Source organism: Lepisma saccharinum, chromosome 16 (genome assembly GCF_977018435.1).
Source record: "Lepisma saccharinum chromosome 16, izLepSacc3.1, whole genome shotgun sequence".
Taxonomy (NCBI): domain Eukaryota; kingdom Metazoa; phylum Arthropoda; class Insecta; order Zygentoma; family Lepismatidae; genus Lepisma; species Lepisma saccharinum.
Genome location: NC_139244.1, coordinates 6,095,476 through 6,115,659, shown reverse-complemented (window position 1 = coordinate 6,115,659; position 20,184 = coordinate 6,095,476). Strand labels below are relative to the sequence as shown.

Here is a 20,184-nt window from a genome sequence, read left to right as displayed (position 1 = left end):
CCAAAACCGCACATGCTAATTTTAGTAAATGCACAGGGAGTTTCGATGGTGAGGGGTGGGGGAGGGATTACATGATGCGATTATCGATTTCGTGGTATTTTTGGTTCGATTCCCGTTGCCGAGCGTCCGCTAAATCAACGAATGATCACTTAATTGCCAACGTGCTGGAAACTTGTGAAAAGGAAACGGTTTTAGTCGAAACGAGGGGGTGTAAACATAATTAGCGATTTAGTCAAACATATCGACCGTAACAATGGACTATCGTAGCAGATTGGAAAGTAATATCTAAGCGAAATGTGACGCTTTAGTTTTATTACTTTATAAGCATGTCAATAAAATACGTACACGTGCTATCGATTACGATTTTTATCAAGAGCATATTCATATGAAGTTCAGCCATTTCCTGAGTTAATTATTATACTGAAAACAAAACATGAAAAATTAACGTGTGTTTATGTGTGTGTATACATGTACATGGTAAATCTGAACTTGGCGTATCCTAATTGATGGTTTCTAATGGTTGTATATTAAAACAATAAATATTGTAAACAGTACATTCTACATTCAATCTTTTTCAGTAAAATTGGATGACTTTCTATAACGCTCCGCTTTTAAGTCGTCCTCTTGCACAGGATAGAATGGATGATAGTCAGCAAAACTTCCCCCACAATTCATTGCGCCATGTTACGGGCAAACAGATCAGATCCTGCGTTGAAAACATTCCGTGTAAGCGTATGGTCCTTGCCGGAGCGATTCAAGATATGATTATCGTGATCATATAAGGAATGTACTCGTTTCACCTTTTCCGAAGTCCGACAGAAACTGTGAAAAGTGTGTAAAGAGACGAAATGCAAATTTACTCGCTGTAAGAAGACTTCTCATGCGCTTTCCTTAACACATGCGAATCTGTTTGCCTGAATTCTTCCCAGAGTGCACTGCGCGATGACGTCAAGTTGAATGTCATCCATAGCATTCGGGATTACCTTCTATTTACAACATGTTAACGTGTATATTTTCCTATCTTTTACAGCACAATTGCATTGTTGTTCAATTCAGTGTCGATATCATGGCTTTACTATGTTTCCGTTCGATATTTTCGGAATTTGAAACCGCGGCATGACTTCATGGGAGCATGTCGATGCAGGAAATTTAACACGTTTAACAGATTTCTCCCTGATTTCAGTTCGCTCATAATCCTGCTTTGTCAGCTGGCGGAATTATCAGATTATGAGGAGAAGCATCGTCGTGTCGGAGGAAAGCAGCGTAGAGAAACACGACTGATAATCCTGCTGGTATTGTGACGCACCTATATTGTTTTGGTGCAGGATTCACGCAAAAGTGAGGTTTACATAGCGCGCGTCTATGCATGCGTGAAATAGCTGTCATGGTGCGAAATGCGAGATATGCACCTGTCGTACATGATGCATGCTGGGCCATTCAGGAAATCAAACAGCTTTAATTTCGTGGTTGAAAGGTCAGTTTGACGTGTGTGAGCACAAAGCAAGCCCATTGCACGACAGTGAGAAATGATTTTTACCCTTTGTGTATTTGCTTCGACAACAAGGTTGAATATGCAGGTCATTTCTTACACATCTACGTATAGTTATCAAACTCTTAGTAAGGTTACACAGCGTGCTACAGTGCCAGGGGTCCCGGGTTCGAATCCCGGCCTGGGCAAGGGTGTTTTTGTGTTTTCCTCTATTGCCTCGTGGAAGTTTGGGTAACCAAAGCCCGTTCTGCGCCTGGACCCCTGGTGAGGACAGTCCTCTGTGTGTGTGTGGGGGGGGGGTCATGTCGTTATTTTGGCTGAGCGCCCCTTTACAGACTCAGCTTTTAACAATCGTATGTTGATTTCATCCTCGGAGACAAGTACAGTTCTATTTCTTATTAAAGAAGCTAGGACTGTATAAGAGTTTTTTTAATACGCATATTTTCTTTCTTGTTAGTGACCTGTCATGTTTTTTTTTTCAGTTACGGAAGAAGTCAACCAATCATTTTCATTCTTAGAAATTATAATCCCTTACAAACTTACAGAAAGACTCTTAGCTTGCCCACATATTGTATCCCCTGAGATTTCTGGAAAGAGGTAATGAAATTAGAATGGTGAAATTGTAGAGATATTTTAGAACAAAAAATATTGTTTTTTTTCTGTGACTTACAGGTCGTAAGTTACAGCAACCATTTACATATCACTAAATTATATGGAGTGGTTGGAGATACTTAATTTACCAACCTTGAGTTCAAGAAGGAAATATAAAATTGTTATTACAAAACATTTTGTCAAATAGGATTGATAGTGAATACTTTATAAATACAATAGTATATAACATTGCAAAATACAAAACAAGAAAAAAATCATTATTATCAGTAAATTTGAAAAATGGTAGTGACTTTATAAAAATATTAGTTGATGATTTTAACTATGACTTTCATTAAAATATTTTCTTTAGGTATAAGATGAGATTTACTGTAAGAACCATTATGAGTTAATCCTTTGATATTACTCTTTGTGACATAGTTCTGTATAAGGTTTATTATCTTAACTGTTCTTTGTACTTTAAAATAAACAACTATTATTATTTGAAGTAGGGTTACATTTAAGCTTAGTCTATTTTACACTAATTATCTAACTATAAAAAACAGCTTTTTGTCCTACATGAATTAATGTTAAGTTCAGTTATGCGAATTGTATTGATATACAGAATATGGAAAATACACATGTATGTAATTTTAAAGAAAAACACATGTACTATTATTAGTAATATTAATGTATGTAATAATAATAATAAAAACAACAGCAAAAATAGAAACAATAATAGCAGTAATGATAGGAATAATAATATTAATAATAATAATAATAAAGGAAGTAAATTTTAAAAATACGTACAGAAGATATCCTGTGAATGCTATCCTGAATAATTGTGTTCCTATCTAGCCTAGTATAATGCCTGATGAAAAGTACGGTATCATCGGTTCAGATATAAATGGACCGAATGTATACTGGGGTATTTTGTAAAAAAAATTAAAATTGACTCACATGAGTCAATTATTTTTTACAGTTAAAAAAGTAATGGATTTCGCTTTAGTTATTTAAAAAAGTGAAATTTTAAAAAATTGGGTGTTATAGGGGAAATTATCTAAATCTTAGAATTTTTATACAATAAAATTGAAATTTAAGCTCTTGCGTAAAACAAATTTTCAATTTTTTACACTTGGAAAATCAGCTAAAATCATGATTTTCAGTTAAATTACACTAAGAGAGCTCACTATTAAATTGTTAGATTTGGGGGGGGGGGTGTTTGCTCGTGCCCGCTCTATAACTACTTACTTTTAACATGTTCAACTCTCCAGAGGTTAAAACATTCAATTTTGAGCAGGTCCCAGGGTGACTCGGGTACTCGTCTGAGGCCACCGCGCTTCAAGAAGCACCGCGCCAGATAAAATAATTTCTTGTTATTACAAGTTTATAGGACGCTACAGTAGTGTCCCAAATTATGCCATCTGACTTCATGGATTGTTTTAACATACAGTAAAACCTCGTTAATCCAGACTAATGGGGGGATAAGTTTTAACGACAGTCCGAATTAACTGAAATAACCTAAAGGAACAGTAGAAAATGCATTAAAACTCCGTTTATAGTAACAAAACACGTTTATTATGGTGTATTTAAAGGGCACAGGCCTAAATACACTATACAGTACAGTACAATGTCTGCAGGAAACAGAATTTCATCAGAGGTTGACTGCCTTTTCTTTGGGAAGTTCTCTTGTTGACTTCCAGCCACATTTAAAACCTTGCATTCTGCTTTGTGGGGCGGGGGTGGTGCTTTTGCCTGTCCGGATTAAGCGAAGTCCGGCTTATCGGGATCCGGATTAACGAGGTATTACTGTATTTAAAAATATCCGAAATTATTGAAACCATATTCTAAAGAAAGCACTACATAAAAAATCCTGTTGAAATATTTCACTCAAAAATAATACGCTATTCGTTTATAAAATGAAATCATAAAGTGTGTGAAAGTTCGGCCCCCCTATCCCTCGTTTCTATCCGGCCCTCTGGATTGCTTCCTACCTTAATCCCTGAATCTCTCCTTCCACCTCACCCTGGGTGCCAAGCGAGCAGATTATATTTGTGCCGGAATTACGAAAGGGGGGTTTCACACAATAATTTATATTTTTATGTCCCTGGTTCGTTTACACATGTACAGAAAGTGAATATACAACTGGTTACATGGACAGTACCGTAGTTCTTGAAATCATAACATTCTCGTAGGATATATTGGTTTATTATACGTAGTTATATATATACATATTTTACATAGCGTTTCCATGTGTGTCTGCATAGACCAAATTACCAAATCTCTAAATAAATATAATAGCGCACCTATGGCATAACCATCGGCACTTCCTTTACCGCAGAGTTAGCATAACTATCTCTGTGGGCCTATCCTCAGCTTAAATGATATTCCGTTCATTACAAATGCGTTTCCTTACGCCTTCACTCCTTCTTTTGGGCATCAATTATTCAATACGGAAATATCCACATATCCAAAGCTTTTTCTAATAGGGGACTTGGGACAGCAACAGGGGTTGGCTTAACCAGATGCTACATTATTATATCCAGTTTAGCCACCATAAGTGGACTAAACTTGAGGAGACGTACCTCTTTCGTCGATCAATGGGGAAAACTGTTTTTTTGCTAAAGCCCACTGGCCTTTTTTATAGTCGGAGTAAACGTCCGTGGACGTGGACCCCGTACCGTTGGAAAATTCCACTGCAGCGGTGTTTTGAAAGACAGCTAGCTCCCCCAACCGGGGAGGTAAAATACAGGGGAATTTTACAGGGGAATTTAACATCCAGCAAGGCATAATCCAATAAGCACATACACTTACATGCAATAATAACATAAACGTACACTCATGGAAACATATTACCTAAAACTACACCTTGTAGTTGGCCAGCAATTAATAAACATATTACCAAAACCAGTAATGGTCAATCCGACTGTTACAAGTGATAATTATATTTTATATGAAAAAAAAATCACTACAGTAAAAAAACAATGAAAAGTAAACTAAATGCTATTGTATTTTATTAAAATTGTCACTTTGATAGGTAGACATTTTTATTAGCCTCGTATAATTATTGTTCTTCTCATTGCTCTTAAGCAATAAAACGAAATATATAAATTGTTTAGTAATTTTACTAATGTGTATAATGTGATTCTATAGTGCACTTAAACTTCTGACCAAGGAACGAAAATCTCTGATTTTCTCAGAACTAAGAATTTTGGTTACAGGCCCCATAATAATCCGGTCCCTGGCGTAAGTCCCCCAGAAATTTTGAGGTGCACGAATTTTCTCTTTTGATCCTGTTAGGGCATGTCTAAAGAAAGGAAAAAAATATCAGGTAGACATCTGGCATATCGGGCCCAAGTTTTCTAGCGGCCCATAAATTCAAGATGGCCGCCGCTTCACGCACCAACAAAAGAAATCGATCATAATTCCTTTAGAATTGGTTTTTGACATATTTTCATAGACATGTTTTGTTCAGAATTGAAAACTGAACAAAACATATTCTTACAGTTTCTTTCATATCTTGCACTGGTATCGAGATATATCCAGTGGAAAAATTCCGTATCCTTTTCTGCAAGGATTCCAATATTTTACAATTTACTTGACATTCCGGCATATACAGGGCAAAAAATTACTACCCGTGATATTTTGTTGATAACTACTATTGTCGACCCGGCTCTGTACCTATATCAGATTCGTATATGTCTGGACATCTCTGTGCATACCAATCATGATTTGTATTTAAAAAATATTTTTTGATGATTTTTTTTATTTAAGGCGAGGAGATACAGTTACACACCATGTGTGCATTTATTTGAATATCGTCGGAATGGGCAATGCTACTGAAGAAAAACGTGGAGGTACAAGAGAGTATGAATTTCTCCACATGCGGCAGGTCAAAGCGTTTTTCAAAGTTGATTATTAAGCTAGATACGACCTGTAAAAAATATGACGAATAAGAATTTTCGGAATCCCATGTATTCCTTAAGGGGAATGAACTTCAACATCAAGTTACGCCTAATCAAATGGGAGTTTCGACTTTTCTGCTGGGCAATCACTTCTTCAAACTGCCCTCTTCCCGTTGATATCATTTTCTATTCCATCGAAAGTTTGATATTCCCAAGATAACAAATCAAAAAATACTCCCATATGCCCAATGCATTTCTCCTTGCCTCCTGGCAGTGTTGCCAAACCTGGTGCGCATAAAAGAGCTAAATTTCACCTTAAATGGAGTTAAAACTGACTTTCAAGGAGCTACATTTACGAAGTGCTTCCTAGAGTAATGTTAGTTGGCAAAGGGGGTGGGGCGCTGCTATTACCGTTTACTCTAATTTGATGACAATTTATTCTTAGTTTTCACCATCTAGATCCGGTGGCATCACCCATCTCATGGTCGTACGAATTCGAAAATAAAGGATTTCCTGATAACAATATTTTGCCAATTTCACGTCAACACGGCGCTATAAAAAAAAAGTAGCTGGGGATATAAGAGGGGATGGGGCGACGCAGCCAATATAACAATATCACGTCACGTGCAAAATGTATAATCATGGCAAAACTTGATCTATGTGGGCCGGAACCAGTGATGTTATCATAGTGAGGCACGGGGGCGGGCGCCCCAGTTCACAGGCAAACCAGTGCACGAAAGAGCCAGATCTGGCTCCAAGAGAGCTAAGTTGGCAACACTGACTCGGAGGGAAAAGCCAGGCGGAGACTGTATCGCATGCCCTTAAATCGATTTAAAGAAAAATACACGCTTAAAAGTGCATGTTTTTGGCACTATGCATATAGATACGTATATCTCTTGTATAAAAAGGTTTTTTCTGATAAACGGACCTTTAAATATTTGAACAGTTTGATTGAAGCAATTAAAAAAATTAATACATTTTTCAGTTTCTGATACTGTACATATGAACCTACTATGGAAATGTTTGTTGAGTGTGTTATTGAAGCTATAATAATTTCAGTAACTTTTGTTCCAGTGAAAATAAAACATTCTCTATGTACTATATAATTGTAACTTAATGTTTTTTGTCTTTGTAGCTGAATTTTGGAGATTTTTTAAGGGGGAGAGGGACAATTTCCCCTACGTTATTCTCGCTGCGGCAGCTGCCGATCACTGTTGCCAAATTCGCTCTTTTGGAGCCAGATCTGGCTCTCTCGTGCACTCGTTTGGCTGTGAACTGTGACACCCGCCCTCTGCCCTACCATGATGCCACCACTGGCTCCGACCCATAAAGACCAACCTTTGCCATGAGTGTACATTTTGCACGTGACGTGATATTGTTATATTGGCTGCGTCAACCATCCCCTCTTACCTCCCCAGCTGCTTTAATATAGCGCCCTGGCTAAGGTGAAGATGACAATATTGTTATCCTGGAATCCTTTATTTTCGATTTCATATGAGCATCAGTGGATTATTGAGATGGGTGATGCCGCCAGATCTAGGTGGTGAAAACTAAGAACGAATTGCCATCACTTTAAAGCTAACGGTAATAGCAGTGCCCCCATCCCTCTGACACCTAAAATTTTTATGCAGCCTTCGTTAATCTAGCTCCTTGAAAGTCATCTTTAGCTCTATTAATGGTGAAATGTAGCTCTTTTATGGACATCAGGTTTGGCAACACTGCCAGGATGGCCCTATGAGAGAAGGAGAAGATTAGGTTTATGGGACCATTATTTTATTCCTTCTCTCGGCAATATCAAACATCCAATGACGTAGAAAAGTACATGGACGGGAAAGGACACTTTGAACTATGCCATAGTAGAAGGAAAAGTCGAAACTCCCATTTGATTAGCCGTAATTTGAAGTTGAAGTTGATTTCCCATAAGGAATACATGGGATTCTGTAAATACTTATTAATCATATTTTTCAAACATCGTGTCTAGCTTACTAATCAACTTCAAAAACCGTTTCCACTTCGACATGGAGAGAAATGCATAGTCTCTTGCATACTAAACCCTTTCTTAAATAGCAGTGCCCAATCCGACGATATTGAAATACCCAACTGGTGCGTAATTATCCCTCCTCGCCTTAATGAAAGTTTGCAAAGTATCAGCCGCCATGTTTGTTTACAGCTTAATGATTGACGCTATTTACGGTTTAACATAATTAGTGTTTTTTTATATTATTGCACAAAATGTTTGTTTTCTTGCCTATAAAATTTATTGAATTTTAAATCAAGATAAATTTAAGTGTATTTACGATTTACATCTTATATTTCCTTTAGTATCAGCTTCACCACATCAGTATATATATTTTGTTTCCTTTCTTTTCCATCCTTAGAACCTAATAAACACTATTTAATGATTATAAGATTAATGTACTTTCACAAAAAGTGAATCTCATACCTTGAAATTTCATTTGTACGATAATCTACAAATTATTTCTTTAAAGTGATTCAAATGAGTGATTTTAAAAAAATACTAATTTAAATATTGGTTCAAATCACTATTTAAATCAACCTAATTTAAATCAATACGCCTTGGTGCATACGCAACACTAGCTAGTGCACGAAACCCCGTCCGATTACAAATGGCGCTTCATTAGATTTTTGCATTTAACATAGCTTGAGCAGCAAATACAGTTGCATCTGTGCAAATACTTATCTAGCTTGTCCATTTAGAGATACCTTGCAACAAAGTACTAACATATCTCTTCGAATAAGGGGGTGAGGGAGCTGAATGTTTCCTATCCATTGTTTCTCGCATCTCATACTATAGGCCTGTTCTTAAATCAAGAGTCAAGCCAACAGCGATCGTGAGTTACTTCTTATAGATTCGTTCACAAAAACGCGTGCAAATGTTGAGTTTGATATGTGGCAATCTTTCGATATATTTTGTATTTCTGGTGGAGATACATAGTGGTTCACTTTAAACTGTAGGTGCAGTTTTGATTAGCCTATCTGTGTATCAAGTGGACTTAAAAACAAAGATCAAATTGTTACGTACCCGCCAGGCGCGGCTCGTGCATTATTTACCCGGGGGTTCACTGAAGTGATGTGACATATATTCACTTTCCGCAAAATATACTTCCTTTGCCCAACAAAAGGATGGGGGACGGTTTAAAAGCTTTGTCAAGAATTCTTTTTATCTGGGAGTATAAGGTTTTGTAGTAGGGGTGTGCGAATAAATTTAGGGCTGAAACTACAATAAATTGTGCCTTTATGAAAAAAGTTGAGTTTTGTTGGAATATCATGGACGTCCTCAAGTAGGGGCAAGTAATATATTTTTTCCCCACGAGGAGCAAAAAACACTCCTTCAGTCTGAAGTTACTGCAACGCTTTTATAATAATTACCAAAAATTACTGTGACTGAAATTAAATTATATGCGTGTAATATATAATTTTTAGTTTACATTCAATTTCCATGGGGGGGCGGCCCCCTTTTCCCCTTCCGGACGTCCATGCTGACTAATCAGAACTGGTCCTACATTTGTTAAAGGGAAATGGCAACTAATGGCATGCGCATACTAGAAATCGAACCTGAGACCCTTTCATTTATACGCGACAGGTTTTTTCAAATTTGGGGCTGGTCGACCAGCACACGCTTTTTTTCAGTGGACAAGGAAGTTTGTTTACGTTAATTATGTGCATTTCTATCGGTCATTTCTTACCTGCGCGGACAGCAACGCCTACACTGCATCAAATGACATAACCTAGGTAAAGTCCATCCCTCGTTTCACTCGCAGCATCACTTAATACTTTCCAACAAGTATCCAAGCACTTCAAAAACTAAAAAACTTGAGACTTTGACACCGAGCGACAGCGAGTCACGTCTTCGCGCCATTCTTTCTCTTTCGCAAACCCGAAGTGTTTCCACCTTTAAGGAAAAACCTCTGAATGCATGCACAAGGTATTTTGGTAATGTATCTCCTTTATTTTAATTCATCGCATCTAATTCCAGCTTCTATTTGTTTCCACTCATCCATCTCTGACACAATCTTGCATTTATTCCAAGAAGTTCGGTGCAAAAATGATACAAGAGAAGATTGAATATGTAATGTGTGCGCTTCAAACTTGAACCGCACACAGCAACACTGGAAGGGAGGAAGCAGCGAGAAAGGAGCCTTGTCCCGCGGCTTCTGCGAGAGAACGAACTGCGCATGACCGTTGGGTAGAGACATAGGTTCTGGAATCTCATCTCCCATGTATTTTGTCCTATACCCTCCTCGCGCTTCTGCTCCCGCACGAAGCTTTCACAATGGCACGAGCTGTCCTGTGGGGGTTCAACTGAGGGTCTGTATCAGGGCGGCCGATTCGCGGTTTCTTCTTCTCAGCAAGAGAGTTCGCCGTGTTACGGGCACAAATACATGACTTATTGTGTAGAATTTTTAGCGAAATAATGTGAAAATTTAAAGACATTGTTCATTGTTCATTCTCGAGGTGATTATCGTATATTACTGGGGGTTCACTGATCCTGTGCGCTATAGGGCCAACCGCGCCTGGTACCCGCACATGTAAACCATATGGCCAATGACTGAAATAAGAAATCATAGATGGTAGCACGCGGAAGAAATATTAGGATCGCAGATTATAGTAACAGCATATGTGGTTGTATGTAAGGATCAATGAAGTTAAAAAGCGATAACAATTTTATAATAACTAGAGCCCAGAAGTTGAGGCATTTATTTTCGTTAAAATAGGCAGGCAAAAAGGCATTTATAATGTGGAAAATAGGCACATTTTGAAGTCGCTTACTTTTATCTATAATCTCTGGCAACATGTTAAATGTTAAAATCTACATTGGGAAGAGCATTTCAATTTTCTCCGTCTTGATTGCACATAACTACAAGGTGTTTTTTTAAGTTCTCAACATTCATTGATAGTCGTCTGTCAGAGAGAATGTTTTTCATAATAGAAAATGATCTTTCTACTTCGACAGAAGTTATTGGAGCATACATAAAACAAGCTAACGTAGCTGGACTCATTTCGGTAACAGCATTTCACCTTTTAGAATATCACAAATTGTTTTCAATTGTTTCAGGTCCTAATTTGCACTCACTACCCGTCTGCACTTTTCCGCAACAGCTGACTCCTTTTCCCCTGGCACTTCCATCATCTGCTACATAGATTCCTCGAAGATTTTCATGGATGCTATAATTGTAATTGTCTCTGGCAATGCACCATAACGTGCAAAAAAAAAAAAAACTTGAATAGCACAGGAGTTTTTTCACTTCACGAATTGAAGCCGCTTCATTTTCTGGAAGAGCATCGATCACCTCACTGATTTTTTCAAGGTTGTTAGCATAATATATAGCTCCTGATATCCAGGTTCCCCATCTGGTCAAGACTGGTTGCGGAGGTAAACTAAGCTCAGATGCAACTTACTTAAATTTTCGGGTTCGAGAGGGAGAAATATCTTCTTTGTGTTCGAAATCAACCTGTCCACTTCAGCAGTCAATCATGCACAAGAAATGTTAACCAAAAGGCAATATCCTAACTGAGCATGAAATACATTTTTCTCACACTTTTCTCCTTCAGCAATGTTGAAACATGCGTGAGTTCAATATTACTTAAATAAGGCGAAAATTATTCACATAATAAACGGAAGAAAAATAAATGCCAACAACGTTTTTTGGGAGAAAAATAATTTGTATACACATTTTTGTTTAAAAAAATGGTCAAATTTCATTGAAAAAGGCAAAAAAAAGGCATTATAATTAAAAATGGGCAGTGGGGTCCCAAATAGGCAAAATAGGCAAAATGAAAAGGCTTCCAAAACATTCGAAACAACATAAGAAACATACATCCGGAAAAAGTTTATCAATATATGCAGTAGATAAAAAGAGGCATTTTGCCAAACTTCCGGGCTCTAATAATAACCGTCTTAGTATGAACGAGCTTTTTTATTAGACATTTTTTGGCTTTTTTTTTTCCGGTGTAGCGCATATATTGCTGTCCCGGATCGAGGTCGAGCACGGGACAGGCGGCGATCCTCGATTAACCCCTTTTCTCTGCTTGAATTAAGCCATCGTGCAGAAAAATATTGATTTGAATTATTGTTGTATTTTTGACAAAGCCCAAAAAAGAAGGGAAGATACGGGAATCAATCCAATGTTTAATAAATGAAGGAATTTGGATATAGGAGCTTTTGTAAATAAAGGATATATTTACTAGAAGAATAAATATATGAGAGGCATATGATTTCATCTATAGAAGAAGAAGCCTATTAACCAATTGATAGAAGAAGAAGTCTCTTAACCAATAGACGAATCAGCCGATAGAAGAAGAAGTCCATTAACCAATCAAGGTTGGAAGAAGAATCTTATTAGCCAAATAGAAGAAGAAGTCCATCACGTATCCATAAATAGAAGAAGCCTTCCAGTAGATGAAATATGTTTAATAGAGATATATGTGATCAAGGAACACAGACACAGCTTTAAATACAATCCTGTATATAAATTTTAAAATTTAAAAATTAAGAATATACGGTGCATTGTATCTTCCGTAGTAGGTTAAACAAGTTGTTTCCTTTGTTCCCTTTCTAAAATAAGTTATCAATCAGTTTTAGTTGCCCTGAGAATCTCATGTTTTACCCTGGCCTAAGCCGAACTTGTGTCACCCTCTCCGGGACGTGGCAAAATCAAATCGAACCTTTATTGTTATATTTCACTGTAGTTGCAAAGTAAGTTCGTTATATTTTATAAATTCTTTACGCTGACAACATATACAAAATGCGGGGTAGTGGTAGCGGTAATGTCGTCGGCTTGTAATCGAGGGGTCCCGAGTTTGATGCTCGGTGGAGGCACATGATGGTTCTGTTGAGGGATAACGGTCGAAGGACATTTGTTGTACACAGCTAGAAGCAAACGCAGGATTAAGTTTGGCAACATGGCGTTACTGAGATCGCCATCTGCTCCAGCGTAAGGCGATTGGCACGAAAGGTTATCCGCCAGTAGAAAATGGCACAGTGGGATCCACTAGTATTGCTCGGCGAATTGTCCATGACTATTGTCATTAATTTTTCTCTTACATCCTATGTGTTTTTAAGCGATGGTGAGGAACTTGTCGACAGCTTGTTTTGAGTTTTCTTTTAATTCTTGAAGCTCTTATTGGGTCAAATAAAGTGCACGAACATGGTGATGGACAATTTGCACGGTAATAGTATGGTGATAATGCTCACATACAACTTATGTATTTCTGCACTTATTTTTCGATTATTGTTCATGTCAAAGTAAAGAATCATAATTGTAACGAACCTGAGAGTTTAAGGTTTTATATTTGTAACAAGTTAAGATTTTTAAAATGTTTATTACTTCAAATAATGTGCAAGTTGTCACAGATAATTATAGTTAGACTGATACAGTTGTAGTTGGAACTTTTATATATGTTCATAAATACATCAAAATCTGTTCGTGTTGACGTCACTTTCTCATCTCAGCAGAGGAAGTGAACCAACCTGAATGTATCTCACCTGACGACAGACTGAGTTTGAAAAACAGGTGAAGGTAAAAAATAATAAGAACTTGGAAACGGAGAGAATTGAAGCATAGTTTTTGGGTTTTCGAGTTTTCTTCTTGCCGATAAGTTGAAAGTAAGCAAATAATTATGTACTAAAAGAACCTTGGTATCAAGACATTAACCTCTCAAGAAACTCTTTAACAAGTCTTCTTAGATGTCGGCTAAATTACACCCTAGCACCTAAAGACCTGTATACTAGGAAGATTGTTCAATCCCCAATCTGTCAGTGTGGTGCAACTGAAGGAACACCTGATCACATTATATTTGAATGTCGCCTTAATGTAACTACGCGTGATTGTTTCTTAAGAGATCTAAAAGAAGCAGGATATAATGGCGCATACGCCTTGTCAGCACTTTTGAAGAACCCAACGAAGAAAATAATATATGTACTTAAAAACTATATTGTGAGAGAAAATATTATATTATAAAATTATGAAATGGTAAAATTATGAAATTGTAAAATTATGAAATTGTAAAATTATAAAATTGTAAAATTATGAAATTGTAAAATTATAAAATGTAAAACAAATGTAACTGGTGCATAGCAGCAAAGCTACAACCAAATATACATTTATATATAAAAAAAAAGTTTCTAACTGTAAAATATCTTAATAAGTCTAATATAATTCTGTAAAAGTGTAATGAAATTTGGAAATTATTTATTATGAAAGGAATAATTGTGAGTAAATATTATGTGCATACATGTATATAATACCAATTGATAAATTGTTAACTGGTGCATGGATTTTGTCCACAACCAATAAATATTTTATAAAAAAAAAATTATGTACTTTTAGTATTGAATGTTCTAGTGCTTTATTGGTAAGTGATTATGAAATATACGCGATTATAAAACTGCGTTTTAACTTTGAAAACAGTGTTGTTTCTTTTGTACCCAGCAAGCCCTGAGGAGTGATAAAAGCGTCTCATGTTCCCGACAAAAGTAGCAGCCAACTAACTTTGTGACGACTGGTGTGCAACCGGGGGGGACGTTGCATAATTCAATCTTACATAATCATTAAATTAATTCTCCACCTGTGGATAAACTTAATTATTATTATCTCTTGATAATTAACAAGACACACCAGAACTAGGCGCCATGGCAACTTCGAACAATCTACGTCACAGCGGACTCTGACGAAATCCTTTATTGCCTCACCTGTTATGCACCTAACTTGGGTTTTAACGATTCGAATAAATTGAGCCGTTCCTTTTTTCAGAGTTCAACAATTATTCGTAAACTTTTGGTGGGATGGTGGTGTTCACTTACCTCAAAGCGTGCGCCCTCAGCTGTTTGCTTTGCTTCAGTTCCTCCAGTTCGATTCCGTTGAAGGGTAGAAACACGTTCTGTACGTCGGGGTGAGTTTCGAACAAACTGAAAGAGAATGAGAGATGACGTCAGAGCCAATTATCAACCTACTTCAGCCAGTCAGTGGCGTATTCTGAAAATTTGACCTGATTTACCCGAACAATTATTATAAATTGTACATTTTTGTTATATATTACTTAGATATATTAGAAATAAAACACCCATGCAGTGTTGCCAGTAAAACAAAGACAGAAGCGACAACTTCAAATTTTCCGTAAATTTTTACATAGATATCCCTGCACCAAGGGAAATCCCTTCAAGTAGCAACACTGCCTCTGTCAAGCGCGGCACAGAAAGCGGCAAGAAACAAGCAGTTATCTCCCGCCAACGCTGTTTGCAGCGGTAACACTGACGCTACAGGTCGCGTGTTTTTAAACATCCCCTCGCTTCGGGTCCCTCGATCTCCCGTGGAGGAAGCCTGGTCATCAGAAGGTTGCGATGGAAGCTTTTTTACTCGATCGTCTAATAGCACGGATGGCGCTAGATGGCTTACGGAATCGACTGTTTCTTCGCTCGAGCGAATAACGCTCGAACAGGCAAACGATCGATATACGCTCGAAGCCCAGTAAGTCATGTAAAACCGTAATTTGTCTGTGGCAGTGGGCCTTCAAATATGCTTCGTGAAGTGAAAGACGAAGCGAAATTTAAACTAAAGTGAACATAGTCATAATCTCCATGTTAAAATGTAATGTAGCCTATCTTATCAATACATAGCAATATATGAAAATGAATAGATGATTATGGGCTTAAACTACCAGCACGAATTTTACACATATAATTCTACGATTATTGTTCCATTGAAATGATATTTGATGTTTTCTATATTCGAGCGAATCACGCGTGGGAGTTTGAGCAATTACCCATATATTAAAGCTTAATGTATAGAATATACATGAAAAACATTGGGTAAACGCGCTAACATGTACAGTACGTCACGTAAATATTACAAAGGACAGAACCAAGACGAATCTTGTGACGAAATCTGGTTCGTTCTCGCCTCGAATTACAAAACAGATTACGTAAAAATTAGCTCATGTTAAACTTGTGCAGGAAAACTTAATTGTTGGAATCAACCAAAACGTCTCCTTGGTAGCCAAGAAGGTTCAGTGATCGAGTCTCGTTCCTTAATCAGTTTCATGTAATCATCATTCATCCTCAATCTGGCCGAAAGTGACAGACAAAACGCAATGTTAACCCTAATTTAGTCCAGCCTTTGGGGCGAGCCCGATGTGAGACCCCAAAATTTCAGAGTTTACTCAGCGTTGTGAGGACAAGCTGCTTGAAAAGAAGCAGCGGTGGGGTCCGGTCTCGAAAGCCAGAAGACGGCGGCGATGGGACTCCATGCGTTGACCACGCGTCATCCAATGAAAGTAGCCGCTCTGGCAGGCCCTGGCACTTAGGGGCTGTTGCTCCATGGAGTTTAAAATCATTGACAGTAGCAACACCAGGAAAGTTTAGAAGAGGGGCCAAGGAGGGGGCAGAATGACGCAAGGGGAGGAGAGGGGGTGCACAAGAGCCCTCGGAATTTCGAAAGCTAAAGGTATTGTTGTTTGGGGGAGTGGTAGTCCATCTTTCCGCCACTGAACATAAACAAAACTGCTACACGTTACTACACTTGACCAAGTTACATAGTGAACACACAAGGGAGAGATTACCCCCCCCCCCACCCCTTCCCAAATGGGTAGTGGTGAAGGGTCGATTGTGGACCACTAACACACTTGACGCCGCACAACACCGACAGAATTTGAAAGCTTGTACAGGACAGGAAGATCGACACTTAATAACGTTTTGCTCTTTGAAGCCTCGTTTAGACGCTACGAGCCCCCCAAAATTGCTATTTTCCATTCTGTAGGTATGCAACTACGCGGCACAAATTCACTGTTACCACTGTCATTGTTTCGGTCTGTCGGTATGGTTTGAGTGGCTTGGTTTATTTTACGTCGCTTTTTTCTGCCACCTTTGCCTAATCGCGACGATGAGGTTCAGTGATGAAATGGATAAAGAGACAACACAAGGCCCACAGAGAATTATACTGGCTGTGAGTCCAGACGCCAGAGACTCGCTAGTCTTCAAAATGCAGTACAGGGTGTAACACGTTTGATTGTGTTTTAGTCCACTTTTATGCACAGATAGGCTGATTGGCGTGGACAGTTTGAAGTAGGATCCGAACCATTGTGTGCCTTCACAGGGTTTCGAACCCGCAACCAGTGGCGTAGCAAGGGGTGGGCGACCGCCCAGGGCCTCGCGGCTGGAGGGGCCTCGCGAGTTGATACGAAAAATGTAAAAAAATTGAAGTGAGAAAAAATATGGAAAAGGCTAATTTCTCTGGGCAAAAAATTAAAACATGTTTTTATCTGACTTTAAATTCTAAACGTTATAATTTGAATGTATACGTCAAACCAAGGACGTAACAAATTTCGGGGGGTACCGGTCCTTCGAGTAAGGGGTCAGAAAAAAAGTAAAAAAATATTGTCGTATTTCTCGTATGGGATATTTACGTAAAAATTCACGATAACTTACTTGGACAGGTTTACGCATTTATTCTTTTCTTGAATAAAAAGCACTCCCGATTTTAATATGTTAAGAATCAAGTACCTCCAACTAGCACGAAACAGATATGTGGTATATGAATGCTTGCAAAAGAGCAATGTTATTTAATTTTACTTTCAAGATTGTAAAAATGAAGCAAATTGCAATATAATTAAAGTAATGCATCATATGTTAATACTTAGAAAGAACTGGCATGTGTATCATATTTCAATTGTTTAGGAAACCTCTGGGGTGACGAATAACCAACCCCCCGTTACCAGCGAAAGGTGTCAAATGTATGTTACCAAGCGAGGATTAAAGAACAGATGGGGGCCTCGCGATATGTTGCTACGCCACTGCCCGCAACCCCCTGATTACAAGGCGACGACGCTACCACTGCGCCATCGGGGAGGCCTGTGTGTACTACGGGATAGAGTGGTTGACATTTGGGTACTTACGGGAAAGGTACACGCCACCACAAGAGTGTAGTCAAACCCTCAGCGGCGGAGTGGTTAGCACAGCTCGCTCTAACGCCAATTGTCTCGGGTTCGAGTCCCGGCCTGGGTATGATTGCCTTTTTGCGAGTATCCCTTCGTCAGTTTCATCATGTCATGATTAGTCCTCGCGATTAGCCAAAGGTGGCAGAAAAGTGAAGGAAAATAAACCAAATCAATGAACCCTTGTGTTCTTTCCGCACCTACCTGATGAAGGTTATGACTCCAACTTTGGCGACGTTGGATTCCAGGATAACCCAGGTCTCCTTTATCAACTCTTTCTGCTCCTCGGAGAGCTGCGGACCGTCCTCGCAGCGCGGCGAGCCGTTCTCGTTCGTTGGCTCTTTCTGGACTTCTTCGTCACGACAATGCTCCGCCGCACACTTCTTCTCCGAATCGCTCCTCGGGCACCCTTCCGCCTCCTTGGCCTTCACCTTGGGAGCCGTGTTACCCATGATCCTATTCGCCTGAGGATGAACGGGGTTTACATAGATGGCGCTACGGAGAACGCCGTTCTCATCTCGAGTGCGTGGCGGGGATAGCGCCTTGTTGGTCGGCAACCCGATCCTACACTGTCGCGTAACGGGAAGACTACATCTCAGGCGCTTTTGAGGGAAGTTTTATCCGTCGCTCCCAGCGCATGCCCTTCTCTAGCGGCCGCAACCCTCAGCATCAAGAGGCGCAGTGTTGGCAGTGCCTTTGAAACTCTGTTGCGATCTGTAATTTGTTTTGTGATGTTTACTCCGCTTCTCTGCTTTTCAATATCATCCCCGACATTTTATAGACTAACAAGGCTCTGGCGTGTAGACTCACACAATACATACTCTGTTCAGCGAATCCCTGCGCAATTAGTGATTCCAGAGCGCTCGACCGATGAACGCATGAGAGGGAATGTGAGTGCATGGAGGGGTTTGCAGTAGCATGCACAGCTTTGCTCGCTTTCTCTCCTCATGCGCGGCATTGCTCCTTAGATTCCCGACACAGAGATTGTGTTTTGTTTTGTCCGCGTCTTTACAGTGTACTCATCAATTGCTCACTTGCCATCAATTCTTCCATCTACGATATTATTTTAACGCAGTGAGGAGCTTTCAGACCGGTGCGACGACAAACGTTCAGAAGTACAGTCCGGCCAAGGGAAACGAAACTAGCTGGGAAGTACGATTCCAAACGCGAGAGGGGAAGCAGGTAGAACATTCACGAAACCACCCTGTGGCATTTTGCTTGTATGGGTTCGCTTGTTATGTTTATTACTGCTTGCTGTGTTGTGTTTGTGATGTTTCTTGCAATTCGTAACAAACCGTTTCAAGTAGAACAAAGAAAACTGACGTTTTGATCCCTGTTGACACAAAGTAAAGTTACTGGTTTACAAAAAAGTTTATCTACTAATGTGACGTGATGAATACTTTCCTGATATGTTCTGTTTGCTTATGTAGTATATGCATGGCTATTTTCTTTATTATGTACCCTTACATAATTGAAGACAAAAATTGGCAAAAGTTGTAAGTGCCAAAATAATTCAAACACCATCTTCCACGTTAAACTGTGAAATGTGCCATGCTTTATAATGTCGTAAACGTGAAATGAGGCTGGTAGCCCTCTAAGTAGTTTAAAGGGCGTGTAAAAATGCACTAGTGTGAACGTTCGTAGGGGCTGATGTGCTGAACGATGCGATTTCCCAACACTTTCGTTTTTGGCACTTACAATGTTTATCACTTTTAGTCCTCAATTCGTGAACATCTCTACGTATTTTGGCGGCGATGTTACTACGTTTGAAACTTCATTCTTGTTTCCACCAGTTCATTTTCACGGAACCCGCTTCGTGACCAAAGTGCCATCACCCCTATTTTGCCAATGAACACGTCCAGTTGGCGCATGCGCACTTCCGTCCATGGTCTCAGCTGAGGCAGCCAGACAGTACTTGCACCTTGTCGTACCGTAGCGCCACGACAAGCTGCACGTGTCGCTTGCGTGTTGCTTGGACTGAGCCGTTCTCACAAGAGCGTGCATCATGTCGCCTCGGTCGGTTGGTCGCGCATGCAGTGGAGACTTTTTCTTTAACAGACCGTGAGAGGTTCTCCTGAAGTTTGCGACTTGCAGCCCGAGCTGACAATCACCTGGAAACGTGGCCTTTACTTCGGGATTCCACTGCGATAACAGAGAATCCTATCGCGGTGGTTCGTGATCCACCCAGGGTGCACCCTGATTTCCGGAATCCAAATTTTGAGGTTGAAGAACGGTCACCACCCGCGGCGGCGA

The 20,184-nt window shown here is 39.2% G+C and overlaps 1 protein-coding gene across 2 annotated transcripts in view; it reads right to left on the bottom strand.

The window, feature by feature from the left end:
* LOC146000224 (neuroglobin-like) overlaps positions 1-18,467 on the bottom strand; it is a 52,736-nt gene extending 34,269 nt beyond the window's left edge. For both annotated transcript variants that reach the window (XM_083137625.1, XM_083137623.1), the window contains exons 1-2: positions 18,136-18,467; positions 14,807-14,911 (exon numbers count right to left, since the gene is read on the bottom strand). In XM_083137625.1, the coding sequence (XP_082993751.1) occupies positions 14,807-14,911; positions 18,136-18,383 (353 nt within the window). In that variant the 5' untranslated portion in view covers positions 18,384-18,467. The remainder of the gene's footprint in view (positions 1-14,806; positions 14,912-18,135) is intronic.
* Between the last annotated feature and the right edge of the window lie 1,717 nt (positions 18,468-20,184).